Source organism: Nicotiana attenuata, chromosome 11 (genome assembly GCF_001879085.1).
Source record: "Nicotiana attenuata strain UT chromosome 11, NIATTr2, whole genome shotgun sequence".
Classification (NCBI taxonomy): domain Eukaryota; kingdom Viridiplantae; phylum Streptophyta; class Magnoliopsida; order Solanales; family Solanaceae; genus Nicotiana; species Nicotiana attenuata.
Window position 1 is genome coordinate 54,414,585 of NC_031999.1, and position 17,498 is coordinate 54,432,082.

A 17,498-nucleotide genomic window follows, 5' to 3' on the forward strand; every position below is an offset into this window, starting at 1 on the left:
GCACATTTTTTCTCGTTGCAATTGTTTGGTGCTTTATTTTCACTGTTCCTTGAGCCGAGGGTTTACCAGAAACATCCCCTCTATCTTCATAACATAGGGGTAAAGTCTGCGTACACATTACCCTCTCAGACCCCACTTGTGGGATTGCACAAGATCTGTTGTTGTAGTCGTTATTTAGAGAAAAAATGTGCACCTGAACTTAACAAGTCATTTATCAGTTGTCACATAGTCCAATATAAACCCTTTTGAGACTAAAGGTTTCACAATTTCCCTCCATTTATTTTTCAGAAGATGAGATGATCCTATGTACAATCCAGGTAACTACAAATAAAAGAGAAACCTGGTGAAAGAATCAAAGCTGAACTTTCAAGTGAGATAGTTCAATAATTTGAAAAGGGAAATTCACTAAAAACAAAACACAAAAAAGATGGCAGTTTTGTGCCTGCATTTTACACAGATCTAAGAAACATGTACATCTAAGTTGTTAAAACAGAGACTACCAGAATAAATTGATTAAGAAAAGTAGGGGGGAGGGGAATCAAAAGTAGAGGCTCTCGCGTCCAGATCAAACTCAATGAACTAGTTTGTATTCCGGCTTTTATGTTTTATTAATGTATTACAAGCTCATTTCTCCAGCTTTAACCAAATGTCTCGATTCAATATTTATTATCAATGTCGTAAAACTCTATGTTCTTGTACTTTTGGGATATAATCTCTGCTTGTACTTTCCTTGCAGTGTCTGTAGCACAACCCACGAGAATAAGCACGGACGTCCCTGCAAAGCCCCGGAAAGCAGTGAGGTGTGTTGCTTGTTCAATCACAGCAGGGCCAGCAGCAAGAACCGCCAAGAATGCAGAACCAAGAACTGATATCCGACTGAGCACCTGTAAATAAATCCCCCATTTCAAGGCATGAATCAAATGACAAAACACTTTCCTCTTTAAACCTTTAATAAGATTAGCAGGTGCAGCTATTCATATGGTATATATGCACATCAATTACTTACCTATTCTAGAGGATTACGTATACAGGAAAAGGGACACTATTCTTTACTAGAAAAGAAAGGGAGAAGTAAGTGAAATCTCACTACCAAAGAGAGTGGTGGGATGGATAGTATCCCTCCACCTTAACCAAAGATCTCTATTTTGAGCTTTGAGAAGGGAGAAACTCCTGGTAGGGAGCGGTTCCCCTTTAATGGATGTTATGCGGCACAAATTCAGATTAATCAGACTAGTGGTTTCGAACAACGGATGGTTAAAACGATAAAAAACCCGTAAACCCAAATCATTTTGACAAATGGATCTTGTTCAAATTGACGGGTGGACTCCAATCAAGAGACAGAGATAGAGGGGCTAATCTAAAAATTATTATTAAAGGTAATATATGTTAACCTCAGACAAGGTGTTTGAGTTGTATTCAGTCTCCAAATTAACCTGGATAAGTGTGGGAGGTGACTACTGAAGAGGTGGATGATATACCTTATCTGAGGAAGGAGATAAAGGCAACAGAAGAAGAGGGGAGAACAAGGGAAGAAACTGAGGTGGTGGGCTTCCGCCCAGCATAACCTCTTCTCCCACCAACCCAAAACAGCAGTGCTACGAACATATTGGGTGTTGAACTCTCCAATCCTTCAAAATTCCCATAATTAAATCTGATGTTAATCAAAAGGTCCAGTGTGCTCCATAACTGCTGCTGTGAATTTAATATAGTGGATCTAATACTATGTCTGATTTTATGAGATACAATAACTATGAGAGTCCAGCAGTTTTTTCTTTAACGACGATTTTTCTATAGATCTTTGTACGTATCGTGAATTATTAACCATTGCAATTTCTAGTACTTTTATGTAGTTTTGCAAATATGTATATTTACTTCAAAAGTTTGAAAAATGTATGTCCGAATTCCTACCGAAATTAGGTGCTTTGACCCTGGCTCTCCAAACCTATTCACAAAAAATAGGACGGATGAAGTATATCTTATATAAATATCTATTTTTTTTTACAGTTTTCTGATATCTCCACTAAAACACTGAACATGCCTAATGTCACCATAGGAAAGAGCCTACGTCCTACCAGACTAATAGTAAGAATAGTCTGTAGTTTATTAGTGCAATAACAACTGAGAATACCAAAGTTGCAGGGACAATTTCATATTAGATGTACCAGGTCATTTATTTCTCACTGTTATGAAATGACGGGTGAAGAGCTATATTCCTGAATCAAGATAGGCAATAAGCAGAACGAGAACATATCTTTTGAGATTTTTTTTTTCCTGAGAAATTAATCAGAAAGAGAATATGACTATCAAGGAAACCAAAGAAGGCAATAATACCGTCTTGATGAATGCCGCTGTGCTTTTACCCGGTCGAACAAGTGGGATTGAGGCACCTTGTCGCTTCAATTGTTCGCTGACATCATCGGGGTCCAATTGCAGGAATGTATAATAGTAATTGAAGAAGGCAATCAATAAAACGTTTGCCGGGAGATAGTAAGAACCTACAAACGAACATCTGTTTGGTCAGATCCCTCAAAAGTCAAAATATTATAAAGTGAAAATAAGTTCACACATGCACGAACAGAAAGAAATGCACTGTCAATAAAACTTTACGTTGAAAACACAACTACCATTTTTATCTTTTACCTTTCTTTCCAAAATGACGGTCACCTATTCCATCTTAGACAACTTACTTTCCAGCTTCTCCCTCTAGTTGCCCTATCTTTTACTACGTAGTACCACTAACTCAAAAGTATTGCACAACTGGTTTAAGAAGACTAAACCTCTTCAAATATGGATAGCCGGCAATTTGTTTCAAGTTTTAGGTACAAGCTTTTTCAGTGAAAAGTGCACGTCAAGTAAGGCAGCTGCACTATCTTTTACTTACCTCCAGGGTTTAAACCTGCCGCAGCCTTCCTCAGGAAACCTACACCAGTGAAACGTGCCAGAGTGCCAGGAAGGGCTAGTGATGACGTAGAGAAAATAATTGGCATTACTCCTGTACTGTTCACCTGCTCATTGTAACTATAACAGTTAGTTGTAACTAAGAAGGATCATAATTTACTAATTGTAGAAAGAACTACACTGCATGCTTCCATCAAAATATAAGGATTAACGTGAAACAATGGCTCCCTTTGTCCCTTAGTCGATGTGGGAGACTCAACGCCCCTTCCCACACCCAAGTCTGCCAACTCGAGCGTGAACAATATAATATGGGGGCCCAACATCGATGAAACAAAGAATTGGGATGGGTCTGGCTCTGATACTATATGAATTGTGTGACCATCTCATCTAAAAGCTTAAGCTGTTACAGAGAGCACTCTTTTATTTACTTAGTCTCTTCAACACACCCCCTCACGTCTTCATTCATTTTTTTCCCTTGGCCAAGCACATGGAAATTTATTTTTTGTAATAGGTGGCAGTAAGACTCGAACCAGGACCTCTGCATGCTCTGTTACGAAATAGATCTCAAGCCTAATTCAATCTCAAAAGGTGAGGATTGCCCAAGCCATATAGAGAGATCAAGTCCCCCGTCCCTAGCCGATGTGGGAGACTCAACGTTACTTATCACATGACTAACCACTAATGAAGAAGAGCTGATGCCCCACTCTTCTTAAGGAGTACAAGCCTTCAAAACTAACTAAACGAAACAAGAGAAGAAAAGAATACTAACTTTAAACGGTAAGTATGCAGATTTTTGAAGTCCTCCACCTGTTCTGCCAGAATATCTTGATGCATAATTTAGCGGAATTTTCCTCTCTGCTTCCTGAAAATCTTGGTTGAGAACACTGTTAACAATTTTTCCCTCAAAGGCATGACAAGAAGTTAAATGCTACTAACCTAGAAATAAGAACATACCTGTACATATACAATGCTAAGGACTAGCAGGAAGAACGAGACTAGGATGCCGACAAGCCCAGCATAGTTACCATCTTGATATGCTTGTGCGACTGTCCTACCAAAGGATGCTGGCAAGTAGGAGATGATATTTGTAAAGATCAAAAGGGATGTACCATTTCCAAGTTTTAAATCAGTGATTCGCTCCCCAATATACGTCGTAAGTACAGAGCCGAGGGTCAAGAGAACAATAGAAGAAATCGCCCACTGGGTACTGAAGTCATTGACATAAGGACGAAGGAATAATACTTGGCCAATTGCCTGCCGCAGAAATTAAAGATAAGTGTAATTTGCCAATCGACTCTGTATTTACGCATGAAATGCAATTCCTCAAACACAATGTACAAGTGAGAATCAAATTGAAACAAACTACTAATACTCTTTTGTGCATGAAATATCTCATATACAGAACGCTTGTTCATTCAAATAATACTCCCTACGTTTCATCTAATGTGGAGGTGTTTGACTGGACACATAATTTAAGAAAGAAAGTAAGACTTTTATAACTTGTGGTCTTAAACATGCCATGACATATCAATGGCTCTAAAAGCTTGAAGTTAAGAGAATATGGAAAATTTAAAGTTAATTTATTTTCAAATATAGAAATGTGCCATTCTTTTTGTAACAAACTAAAAAGGAAAGAGTGCCTCATAAAATGGAACAGGGGACCACAGGCAAATTTAGGATTTAAACTCTATCGGTTACTCTTAAAAGGTTTTTATTATTGAACCCGTTGTATTTTTAAGGTTATGAGTTCATATCTACTATATGTTGCAATTTTAGTGAATTTTTTACACGTCTCGAAAGTACTGGGTTCAAATGAATCCGGTACCGATACGTTACATCCTCCTCTGAGGGGCAGTGTTAGATTTTCTAGAAAAAATAATATTACCTGTACTACAGCAAATCCAACAGAAGCATAGCGAGTATACTGAAGCACTTTCTTTCTCCCAGCTTCACCTTCTTTCTTCTGAAGGTCTTGCAACTTGGGGTAGATTTGAGCAAGAAGTTGAAACACAATTTGTGCATTGATGAAGGGAACAATACCTAGCGAACATATTCCAAGGCGACCTATGCCTCCACCAGAAAAGGAATCCAAAGTACTTAATATACTATTCTCATCTAAATTGCCAACAAAGGCCTCCCGATTTACTCCACCAAGCGGTACATAGATTCCGAGTCGTGACAAAGCCAAAAAGCCCAATAGCTTTAGAAACTTTCCTGGTAATGGACCTTTGAAGAAGTCACCAAAATCAATGCTAGTATCTTCAATGGCAGCTGTAAGTGACAAGAAACACTAATCAAAGGCTAAGACATGCGAGTGTAATCAACAACATAAAAACACAATATCTTAAATAGATAGACTACCTGCGAACCCTCGAGCTGATGAAGTTTTGTCTTTCCTGGTATTTGAGGAACTTTCAAATGTCTCAAAGAACAAGCTCACCAAATTATCCCAGGATGATTTACCTGAATTAATACCCAATGGATCAAATTCTGAACTATCACAGCTGGAGAAAGAGGATACAAGTCAGCAAGAAGAGAAGACTAAAGATAATGGAAACTGAAGAAAAGCTAAATTAAATTAATGAAATGAATCAACAGCATATACAAGTCCAAAAAGATCACGGAAGGAGACTGAGCAAAGAGTTGTTAGTAATCAAGTTTTGGCTCAAACTTACAAAATGCTTAACAGTTTAAAATTCCATGCAACAAACTTTCTCACACAAGAATTGATCAAATCAATTAATTCTCCATATAACTAAACAATCTCAAAACCATAGGAAAGAGTATGTCAATAACCAAGATACAAGAACAGAGAAGTAGAAGTTGGTAGTTAACCACAGTACAGACTTCGATGCACGCAATAATCATATCTTTCTTAGTACAAGTTTGGGAATTTCTCTTTCTTTCTAAGGAGCAAGAGTCTCAAGGTGAATAGCCAAACAAAACAAAAACAAAAACCTTTCAGATATAACTTAAATAAATCTTCCTATAAGTCACAACTAACCATAGGTATATGCTCTTTGGATTCCCCTTCCATAAACCTTTTTATTTAGTTTCAAAGAAGGTCCATTTAGACCAAATCTCATGTTTAATCCCTACATTTTCCTCTACTGTTCTCAAATATAAGCCTGTAATGTACTCAAGTATGTCAGAAATTTGTTAAACTTCATCAACCATTTTTTTTAAAGAAAGACAACCCCTTTGCCGAGGGTCTATTGGAAAAGCCTCTCTACCTTCACTAGGCAGAGGTAAGACGTGTGTACACATTACTGGGTTCGTTGTTGTTGTTGTTGTAGAAAGACTACCCCTTTCCACACTCTTGAACTGTAAAAGAGCTTTAAAATTTTCATCCTTGGAATAGAAATATTTGCAATTCGTCAAAAACACACCAACATCCAGATTTTTAGGAATTCTTTTTCAGAGAAAACTAAAAACAGCAACAGGAAGGTAAATGAACTATTCGAAAGTAAATATTATAACACCAGAAAAATAACTTGAATTCCAAGAAGTTACAAGTTTTAAACAAGACATATTACAACAAACAATGAGAAAGTTCAAGTCTTTATATTGAAATTGAGTAAAAATCAATGCACTTAAGAGCCAAAAAACCAAAAGGGTATATTTTAATTCCAAGAATTTGTACCTATTTGTGGAGTGATTGAGACCAAGATTCCATGACGGGGCAGAGGTATTAGTGTTTTTTCTATTGAAACTGAGGCTGCTGGCTTTACAAATGAATGTGAACCTATTTACCTTTAGAGAGTTTAGCTGCTTGGAATTATTATTAGTATTAGAAATGAGAGAATTGAAGCACAGAGAAGAAGAAGAAGAGGAAACTTCTCTGACCGTTATCAACATTATCCTCACACAGACACACACTCTCCTTAGGATTCTTGAACTAGAAAAAGAGTCAGATGTTTAGCTGTTTCTGAGGTATATAGTCTCATTGATAATCACTTGGGTCCCTATAGTTTAGAAATATTGGGTTTTAGGCTTATCTGGTTTGACAAATAAAATTAAATAAATTAAAAAAGGTTTTTTTTTTTTTTTAAAGCGCTAAAAGTCTAAAACCCTACTTGTGACACCACTCTTCTCTCTATTTTGCTAGTAATTCCGACCACTCCCAACTCTTTGGTTATTAGCTTTAACGCAAAAATGGAACTTGGAACATCTTTCAGTGCTTCAAATGTCAGCAAAACGATGTTTTTATCAGTCCCCATTACCCAAAAATCAAATTTATTTCCAAATTCTTTGCTCAATCCCTTTAACTTTTCTTTCCCAACTATAAAAAACTGTTCTTGCAAAGCAATTGCTAAAGGGTCCATCGTCAGCTCCTTGAAAACTCAAGAAAAGGTGCCTTGTTTTTGCTTATTGGGTTCCTTGTTTTTTAGATGAAATTTCAATGCTCTTTACTCTACTTGAACTATTCTTTTTTGTTTCTTCAAAAAAATATTCTTTTTATGTTTTTAGTTTTTGTGCTGGATTCTATCTTTAGCAAAATTTTACTGAAGAATCTGGATGAAAAAAACATGCCCATATATATATATTTGTTAGTTATGATGCCAATGTGTATATTGGTATAAGGGTACGTTCTGCTTTTAGCAAATTGTTAAGTTCAGGCAATGGTGGGGTAAAATAGTTTTCTATAGATGTTTACTTGGCCTTTTTTTCCTCCTTGGACTGAGTGTCGTGTTGTCCAAGCTAGCTTGCAGCACCTTATTCTACGGTGTAGCTGCCAGTGTGTCAAAATTTAAAGTAGATACACAAAAAAGTCAAGATGATTCAATATAGTATATATACATAAAAAATAAATTTTACCGATCTAAACTGTGTATTTTTCCGGCGAAGGGGTGCCAGTACCCGCGGAGCTACACCGGTACCTGCTATCTCCTACCAGCACGGGTACTATGTAAGTTTGTCCACCAAATCTTGGACAGATGGTAAGAAATCACCTAGTGTTTTTCCATGGGATTTGAACTCTGAGACCTCATGGTTCTCAACCCATGTTATTGACCACTAGGCTACTTCATTGACCATTGTTGTGCTTTTCTACATGTGCTTCTAGGAAACCTATGTCTCTCGAACTTTCTGCAGTTTATGGAAGAGACTAGTCAATTTGGTGTCTATATGGGAATTGCATAGTTGCAGATACTTATATCAACAAACTTTGTTTGGCTATCTTGTAGCATACGCTCTATGGTAATTCTTTTTATAATGGTGATGTTCAGGCTCGTTTGTGTGTACCTCGACTATTTTGTTGAGTACTTGTTAACTCTTACCAACACAGGTACCGAGTAGCTTTGCCCACCAAAGCGTGACCAGAGAGGAAGAAATCATCTAAATTTTTTATCTGTTGGGATTTGAATTGTGGTCTTCCATAGATTTCATCCCACTTCATGGATAGTTAGGCTACACCTCGGGTAATTGATAATGTAAGAGTAGTATCACCTGCTCGAGTATGCTGCAATGTTAAGCACACTCATTACGGTACCTAAGGCATAAGGTTGCTCTTTGTATGTGCGTGACTGATGTATGAGTGCCTTTTGACAAGTTCATATTTGGTGTAGGGTTCATCAGTACTCTACTCCTTTTCTTATTATTGTTTTCTGGAGCGATGGGTCTTTTCTTTGCTTGCAGGGGTTATTGCTTATATGATTTATTGACATCGTATCCTTTTAACTTCTCAGGTCAAAGGGATGTCTTCTGATCATTCTCAAGATCTAGAACTCACAAGTTTATCAGCTCTATGCCCATTGGATGGTCGTTATTGGGGTAAAGTCAAAGAATTGGCTCCTTTTATGAGCGAGTTTGGCTTAATTCGTTTCCGCGTTTTGGTTGAGGTTGTTTCTTTTTCCCCCTTGACTATGTGTCACTAGTCTAATTTCATGATCATTTGCGTTTGGAAATTTTCAAAATGATGCAAAGTTCTACTGATCCGTTGACATCTCTGTTTTGTCAGATTAAATGGTTGTTAAAAATGTCTCAAATTCATGAAATCTCTGAAGTTCCAAGCTTCTCTGAAGGAGCTCAGACGTTTTTGCAAGACTTGATTGATGAATTTAGTATGAACGATGCCTTGGAAGTTAAGAAGATAGAGAGAGTCACGAACCATGATGTGAAAGCAGTGGAATACTTCTTGAAACAAAGATGTCAATCTCATCCAGAGATAGTTAAGGTATGAATAAACCCCTGGCGTCTTTCACACGTTCGTTTTCTTTCAATAGGAAACTAGAGTTACAAAGATTTATGTGAAAGTTGTCAACCCCAAAAATCTTTATGTGATGTAACTAACTCTGAATTTATCTTGTTCCTATTGTTGTCCCTCTTTCTGTGGTAGGTGCTCGAGTTTTTTCACTTTGCATGTACATCTGAGGACATCAACAATCTTGCCCATGCTTTGATGCTGAAAGGAGCTTTGAACACGGTCATCTTGCCAGTCATGGATGAATTGATTAGCGCGATATGTGACATGGCCACAACATATTCTTCTGTTCCCATGCTTTCTCGAACCCACGGGCAGGTAATATTATTTTTTCTGCACATCCTCTAGTTAGGTGTACTTTTGAATAGTATTTGATACAAGAAGATTAACCTCTTGGAAAATGGTGGTCATCCATAGAGGTGAAGCCAGGATTTCAACTTTTATGGGTTTTGGATTTTAGAACGACGGCTTCAGGTGCTAATAATTGGGTTCTAAATTTAATAGTTGTACATATTTTGATGAAATTTCTTAACACAAATACACTGTTTCGAGAAAAGCTACTAGGCTTGGCCGAACCCATAGCGAGGCGTCTAGCCCCCCCCCCCCCCCCCCCCCCTCTTTCATTCATATATATGCTTAGTGACTGCATAATGTAGTTTGCTTCTTAATAATTTTTGAACACTTCTTTTTTCAAAGCATTGCTCATTCTTTTTGCAACTTGTAGCCAGCTTCACCAACAACCCTCGGAAAGGAAATGGCAATTTTTGCTTATCGATTAAGCAGGGAAAGAAAGGAGATTTCTCAAATTGAGTTGCTCGGGAAATTTGCTGGTGCTGTAGGAAATTACAATGCACATGTAGCTGCATATCCTGAAGTAAACTGGCCACAAATTGCTGAGGAGTTTGTGATGTCACTTGGATTAAAATTCAATCCATATGTTCCTCAGGTTTGTTCTACAGATAAGTTCCTTTCGTTTCTTCAGCACTACATTAGGCTTACTGTGCCATTTCTTTTAACTGTTTCTGTTGGATGCTGCATAATTCATTTCATAGTTGAGCTTTGTTCATTAGTTAGAGGGAGGTTTATAGCTGTTTTTGAGGTACTCCATCCGATTTAGTTTATATGATAGTATTTGACTAGGCACAGAGTCTAAGAAAGAAAGACTTTTAAGACTTAAACCAAATATATATAATATACTAAAATAACCCACAAATCTTGTGGTCTTCGACATGGCACAATAAGAGCATGTCATTAAGGCAAAATGAGAATGTTAAAATCAAAGAGTTTCCACATATAGAAATGCGTTGATCTTTAAGAAATGGACAAGAAAGGAAACTTTGTGTTCGTACATAATGGAATGGAAGAAATATATATTAGAGTTCTGTATTCCTTCTGAATGAGTGCATAATTTTGCATTACCAAATTAGAACCTGTTCTTCAACTTCTGACTCGATTTCCTTGTGATGCAGATCGAAACTCATGACTATATGGCCAAGCTTTTTCACTCGATTGTCCAGTTTAACAACATTTTGGTTGATTTTGATAGAGATGTTTGGGGGTATATTTCTCTGGGTTACTTTAAGCAGGTGAGTGTCCAACATTTTGGATATCTTCTATTATTATTGTTTTGCCGGATAATGGAGTTCATAATTCTTTTATGTTACATAGACAACTAAAGCTGGTGAAATTGGGTCCTCGACGATGCCTCACAAAGTAAATCCAATTGACTTTGAAAATAGTGAAGGCAATCTTGGAGTAGCTAACGGAAATCTATCCCATTTGAGCACTAAACTACCTATTTCGCGTTGGCAGGTATGTCTAATCCGGTCATATTTGTCTTTATCTTTATCTTGAATGTAGTAAAGGCAAGACATATTTAGAGCATGATAGTTTGTAGGTTCTGTTGCTATTCTGATTGTTTCAGTTCCATCCATCTTGTTCGTAAATTTTCTTTGATCCAAATTTTGTCATTTTGCAGCGGGATTTGACAGATTCAACTGTTCTGAGAAACATGGGAGTAGGACTAGGACATTCTCTTCTTGCTTACAGAAGTGCACTACAGGGAATTCAGAAGCTTCAGGTAAGCAGTACAAGTTGAAACTGCACCTCGTATAAGTTAATTTGTTATCCTTTCTCCTGTATATCTCGAGATGCTTAGACTGCCAAGTGCTATAAAATGTACATCTCCCATTTGCTCACATGACACTGAGTAAAATGTGGATGCAGATATTGGAGAAGTTACTGTACTGTATTCCACATGTCCGCGTACTCATGCTGAATTATCACTTTATTAATTTGTTTTGACTTATCGGTTTTTAATCTAGGTGAATGAAGCTGCTCTGAGTGAAGATCTAGATAAATGTTGGGAGGTTCTTGCCGAACCAATACAAACGGTATGCAGCTTTTGCTTTATCTGGACTCATTGTTAGTATTTGTCAACCACTCAACCTGCTGTGTGTATGCAATTATTTTAGATTCCAAACTTGAGTTTCCCCGTATGATCGATGAAACATATTGTAGTAGTAATGCTGATAGTGTTTGCTAGGATTAAGCCCCGGCCCACTATTCTTGAGCCCCTCCAATGTTCCCGGCTTAATAGAACTTGATGAAATTTACAAAGTTTATTTGTTCTATTGTTTGGTGTTTAGGTGATGCGAAGGTATGGTGTGCCAGAGCCGTATGAGAAACTGAAGGCGTTAACGCGAGGAAGAACAGTGACCAAAGAAATTTGTAGAGATTTTATACAAAAATTGGACATACCGGCTGATGCGAAGACAGCTCTCTTGAACTTAACACCTCATACTTACATTGGAACAGCTGCAGAATTGGCTAAGAACATAACTGAGGCCATAAATCTAGAGAATGGAGCTCAAATCTTTTGAAATGAGAGCCGAAAACGTTCGCAACTCTCTGCATCGGTGGCGGATGGAGCATACAATCAACAGGTTCTACTGAATCCAACAGTTTCGACACAGAGTATAGATCTTTTGTGAAAAATCACTAAGATTTCAAAAGAGAGAGATTTTTGAACCATTAGATTCAAAAGTGTAACGGGTTCAGCCATAAGCTTAAATGTTGAACCCGTTAAATTTAAATTTGGATCCGTCTTTGCTTTGTATTATTTCCATCCATGAGTGGTTATCGACGTGCTAAACTCATTGGAGATATAATGAAAATTGTTCTACTCGTAACATCTTTAGTTTGTTTAATGCACTATAATGTAAAAGAACTTTGAGAAGATCAGTCCTTTTGAATTATTTTAGCATCTATAATGATTTCTTTTTGCTTTTCATCCGATGTTACTCGTATTGAGGTTCTGATTAATTTGAATTTGCACCGTGTGAAGCTCATTAAAAGAGGAAAATGCTCGAATTCGAAACGTTTGAGTAATGGCGGAGAGATGTATAATAACTCATCATAAAAGGACATAATTGGAATTCTAGATATTAGCCTTATAATCCTATTAGTTTTAGGACGTAATACTACACGTTAGAAATCCTACATGATTACTTTTAGTAGAATCCTAATACTTTTAGTCATGCAGTGTTTTACTCCTTTTCTTATTAAATTCAAACTATGAACTCTATAATACATTCCCTGTTTAACTTGAATTTGAGTATAAAATATGAACTACGAATACTAAATCTAATTGGGGTTTTGACACAGTTACCTACAAAAATAAAACTATTTACCCTTGTCTGCCCATTTGTTTTCCTACCCATAAACTAATTACATTTTCTACCCATAGTAGGTTTTTGTGGAGAATTTTTTCTTTATTCTCCAATTCTTTTTTATTTCTATGCTTCTTTTCTTTTCTTTTTTTTTCTTTTCTCCTTTTCTTTTTTCTCGTTTTCTTCTTATTTTTTTCTTTTTTCCTTTTCTAATTTCATTTAACTTCTTTTTTTTTTTATATTCTTTTTCTCTTCATAATCTAATTTCATTTACTGTTTTCACTATTTTTTATTATTTTTTTTTTATACAATAAGAAAAATAATTGATATAGTAAATATTTGTTTACCTTTTTTTAATATAACTAGTACAATATGCCTTTTGTTTTATTTTTCTTTCTCATTTTTTAAATTCAATTATTAAACTGAAATAATATCAGTTGTCACTTGATCTAATACACTGAATATCACATTGACTGCTGTTGAGCACCATAAATTACATANTTTCTATGTCTTTCTTTTCTTTCTTTTTTCTTTTTTTTCCTTTTTTCCTTTTCTTTTTTCTCGTTTTCTTCTTAATTTTTTCTTTTTGCCTTTTCTAATTTCATTTAACTTCTTTTTTTTTTTATATTCTTTTTCTCTTCATAATCTAATTTCATTTACTGTTTTCATTATTTTTTATTATTCTTTTTTTATATTGTTACTAAATAAAAATCAAATTGTGTACCAATTAAATGTAGCTAATACAACCAAATAAATATTAACTAACATATGATATCAGTATAGTATATAACTATACCAACAGGTTATACAATTGTGCGCAAAGAGTTAAAAAAAATTCAATTCAATTATTAAACTAAAATAATATCAGTTGTCAATAAAAAATTTAAAAAATTCTAAAAGGATCTAATTGTAAGAATATACCGTTACTTTATATAGCATACTATAATTTTTTTTTATTTTTGTTTGCATTTTCAATTTGCTCCTCACACTGGGTAAAAGCTTAAAACAAATTAAAAAGGAAAAGGCAAGTGAATTTACGGGTAATAAGTATATTATTATAGTATATTGTATACTATTACAGCATATTGTTACAGTATCTTGCAGATTATTACAATATACCATAATAATATATTGTATACTATAATAGTATACTGTTGCTGTATAACTATATACTCCTATAGTATATTAGTATACTGTAGCGGTATACTGTTTTGTAAACTATAATAGTGTACTGTTGCAGTATAGCTATATACTCCTACAGCATATTGTATACCGTAGCGGTATACTGTAGTTGTGTTCTTCTTCGATTTTCAACTGAAAATTTCAATCTCAATCACCTCAAATCAGCTCCAAATGCTATCAAATTTCAGTATGAATTTCCAGAAGGTACTATAAGCAATATTTAACAACACCCACTTTGAATCAAACAAGAAATCTTCAAAAATAAAATTGAGCTTCAAGCCCAACAATGGTGGATAATGGAAAGATTCTCAAAGGATTATATTAGCATAGGACCTGAGACGTAAATGACCAGAGACTTCTGTAAATGACATACCCACAAATATTATTACTGCCACACAAAACTAAGGATATTCTTTTGGAGTTTGAATCTCTATTCCAATGTTTTACTCACCAATTGTTTCGATGTTCGTCTCTCAGAAAATGGAATTTTCAGACTTTTCGTGCCAAACTCCAAGTTTGTCCTAATCCCTGGCTATCAAGCACCAGAAGTGGAAAATGCCTACGATGTTTCTCCGAAATCTGATGTTTACAGCTTCGGTGTCTTGCTGTTGGAATTACCGACTGGTAAGGCCCCGTTGGAAGCAATTGGCAAGAACACAGGGGTTGATTTACCTAGTTGGGTTCGAGATATGTTTCAAGAAAAGCCTATTATTATTGATGTTTTTGACAGTATGCTGCTGCATAATTACCAGAATTCTAGCTCAGCTTTTGTTTGCAGATTGCGACTGAAAAATTAGCGGGTAATTAATTTGGGTCTCATGGGTAGGAATAGTAAATAGTTTGGGCATCGGCATTAAAGGGTAAATAGTTTGGATTTAATGGGTATAAAGTGAGATTTTCTCAATCTAATTTCCTATTGCACTAGAACTCTAAAATATTCCATATTTTGTTACCAGTATTTGAGTGAAAATAATTTTCTTCATTCAATGGGATTTAGACTTAAAGGTCAATTGTAAGCTCTTTAATGAATATCAATTTTAAAGTGTAGTGTTGCAGAAAGAAATTAACGAAACTCGGTGACTTCTCAAAGTTATTGTATTTTTCTTTGAAATCAAAGTGAAACCTGAAAACATGTGCTTTTTACTCTTTCTTTATCATCTTTTTGGGTATGCAATTGATAGGTTTTCATGAGTTTTAATTTTATTGTCGAACTTTAGTTCATTTATTTGCCAAAACATTTTCAATGTTGTTGTCAAATCTTTTATCATGCATGAATACAATGTTGATAGTTGATAATCCTCCAAAATGTAAATCGTATCTTCAAATAAGATAATTTCCTGTATATTAAAATTATAACGTTAAATTCCTAATGTGAATTTGTATGGAATACTAATACCAATCATGGTGTCCTACTCATTATTGGAATTCTAAAGTGCACTAAGAATATTTGGTACAATCCTTTACCATTATCTATATTCTTATTTATATCCGTATCTGTATATAATGTTAATTTGCGAAAATAACCTTTTGATATTAAGCATAGTAACTCACCATAAAGGGACATAATCGAAATTCTAGACATTAGCCTTGTAATTCTATTAATTTTAGGACATAATATACGTTATGAATCCTACATAATTATCTTTAGGAATCCTATTAATATAATCCTAATACGTTTAGTCATGTAATCATATTACTTTTAGGATATACTTCTTAAAAAAATCATATTACTAATTTAATTTTAAAACATATTATATTGTTCAATTACTAATTTAATTTGACAATGTATTAGTCTCTCTACTCCTTTGGAGTAGGGGTAAGGTCTTGAACACTATCCTCCCCAGACCCCACTTGTGGGATTTCACTGGGTCGTTGTTGTTGTCATGTATTATATTGTCCAAATTCATTTTTTTTAAAAGGCGAGCTTATATTATTATAAAAGCTCGAATACAATATTTATAGATCAAAATAACCCTAAAATATTAAACAGAAGAACTCATAGGGAAAGAACATAACTTTAATAACTTTTTTTTGGACTATAATAGCTTCTATGTTAATTTATAATATTTGAAATCATAAAATTAATAAAAGTTTATCTATTTAATTCTTATTAAAAATATGTAGGAATGTTTGATAAAATCAATTTCATAAGAATCATCTGTATTGGTAATACACTACTACTTGATAACATCCAATACTAAGAAAAAATAAAAGTAATGTTAAACGGACTACATAACGCATTGAAATTGAGAGAAAAAATCCTCATGATAATATATTTTTATATTATATTTGAACTGCTTTCCTACTCAAATAATATTTTGTTATTATTTATTCTCGTGTAATATTGAAAAATATACCTAATTATTAAAGAACAACTAAGAATTTTTTTAAAATTATAAATATGTGAGAAAGAGAAAGAAAAAGGTTGGTAAGAGTCAATACCACTAATGATTTTGCAACCACTAAGATCTAAAAGTGGAATGCCATATCAATCTTTTTACTCTTTAAAAATAAAATTTATGGGGGATATTATAATTACGATTAAATATTCAAAACAAGAGATGAACTAACATTAAAAATATGAATTAATACAAAATATATTATTTTTATGTTAAAACCAAATAATCAAAACTTCAATTAACTATTTAGCAAAGAATGCATTGTAATTAGTTTTTGAATCATCATATGAGTAAAATTATTTTTCAATAAAAGATATCTTAGGGTACATAAATTTATTCCATAAAAAGAGCGTTAGAGATTAAGAAAATTAGATCACAAAGTAAAAAAAAAAATATAGTATTAAAAAGGCCATGCAAGTGATTGAGAAAGCACAATCAAAGTTATATCCTAAACAAAAATAAGCTTTCAAGACTAATTATAAAGAGTCAATCTGGTATAGCGGAATTATCCTTTGTAGACACCCCCGCTGGAATCGAAATAATATTCCTATGTCATGCATTACTTGTAAATGTCAGACCAAGATGCAGGACATTGTTAGCTATAACAATTGATATACCATCAACAATTTTATTATGAGGTCGTACAACTCACTTTAGATTTGATATACCTCTTCAAACAACTGAAAAAAACCATCACAAATATATCAAAGCAGAGCAACAGTGCTAAATTTATAAGGAAACCAAATTGATAATATGGGATGAAGGGCTTATGGCTAAACGTCAAAGAATCGAAACAATTGCCTAGAGTTTTAGAGATATATTAGATATCAATGAACCATTNTTCTAAAAGAGAGAGATTTTTGAACCATTAGATTCAAAGTGTAACGGGTTCAGCCATAAGCTTAAATGTTGAACCCGTTAATTTAAATTTGGATCCGTCTTTGCTTTGTATTATTTCCATCCATGAGTGGTTATCGACGTGCTAAACTCATTGGAGATATAATGAAAATTGTTCTACTCGTAACATCTTTAGTTTGTTTAATGCACTATAATGTAAAAGAACTTTGAGAAGATCAGTCCTTTTGAATTATTTTAGCATCTATAATGATTTCTTTTTGCTTTTCATCCGATGTTACTCGTATTGAG

The 17,498-nt window shown here is 34.5% G+C and overlaps 2 protein-coding genes across 2 annotated transcripts; one reads left to right on the forward strand and one right to left on the reverse strand.

Moving 5' to 3' along the window:
• Positions 385 to 6,820, reverse strand: LOC109234565 (preprotein translocase subunit SCY1, chloroplastic). Its single transcript, XM_019400596.1, has 8 exons — positions 6,542 to 6,820; positions 5,260 to 5,402; positions 4,784 to 5,169; positions 3,853 to 4,152; positions 3,668 to 3,760; positions 2,882 to 3,005; positions 2,332 to 2,495; positions 385 to 884 (listed from the first exon to the last, which is right to left on the reverse strand). Exons 1-8 carry the CDS (start codon positions 6,754 to 6,756, stop codon positions 657 to 659), a joined length of 1,653 nt encoding a protein of 550 aa, XP_019256141.1. The 5' UTR covers positions 6,757 to 6,820; the 3' UTR covers positions 385 to 656.
• Positions 6,956 to 12,357, forward strand: LOC109234566 (adenylosuccinate lyase-like). The gene is made up of 10 exons (XM_019400597.1): positions 6,956 to 7,251; positions 8,586 to 8,738; positions 8,858 to 9,073; positions 9,236 to 9,418; positions 9,825 to 10,046; positions 10,570 to 10,686; positions 10,769 to 10,912; positions 11,079 to 11,180; positions 11,425 to 11,493; positions 11,749 to 12,357. Exons 1-10 carry the CDS (start codon positions 7,054 to 7,056, stop codon positions 11,980 to 11,982), a joined length of 1,638 nt encoding a protein of 545 aa, XP_019256142.1. The 5' UTR covers positions 6,956 to 7,053; the 3' UTR covers positions 11,983 to 12,357.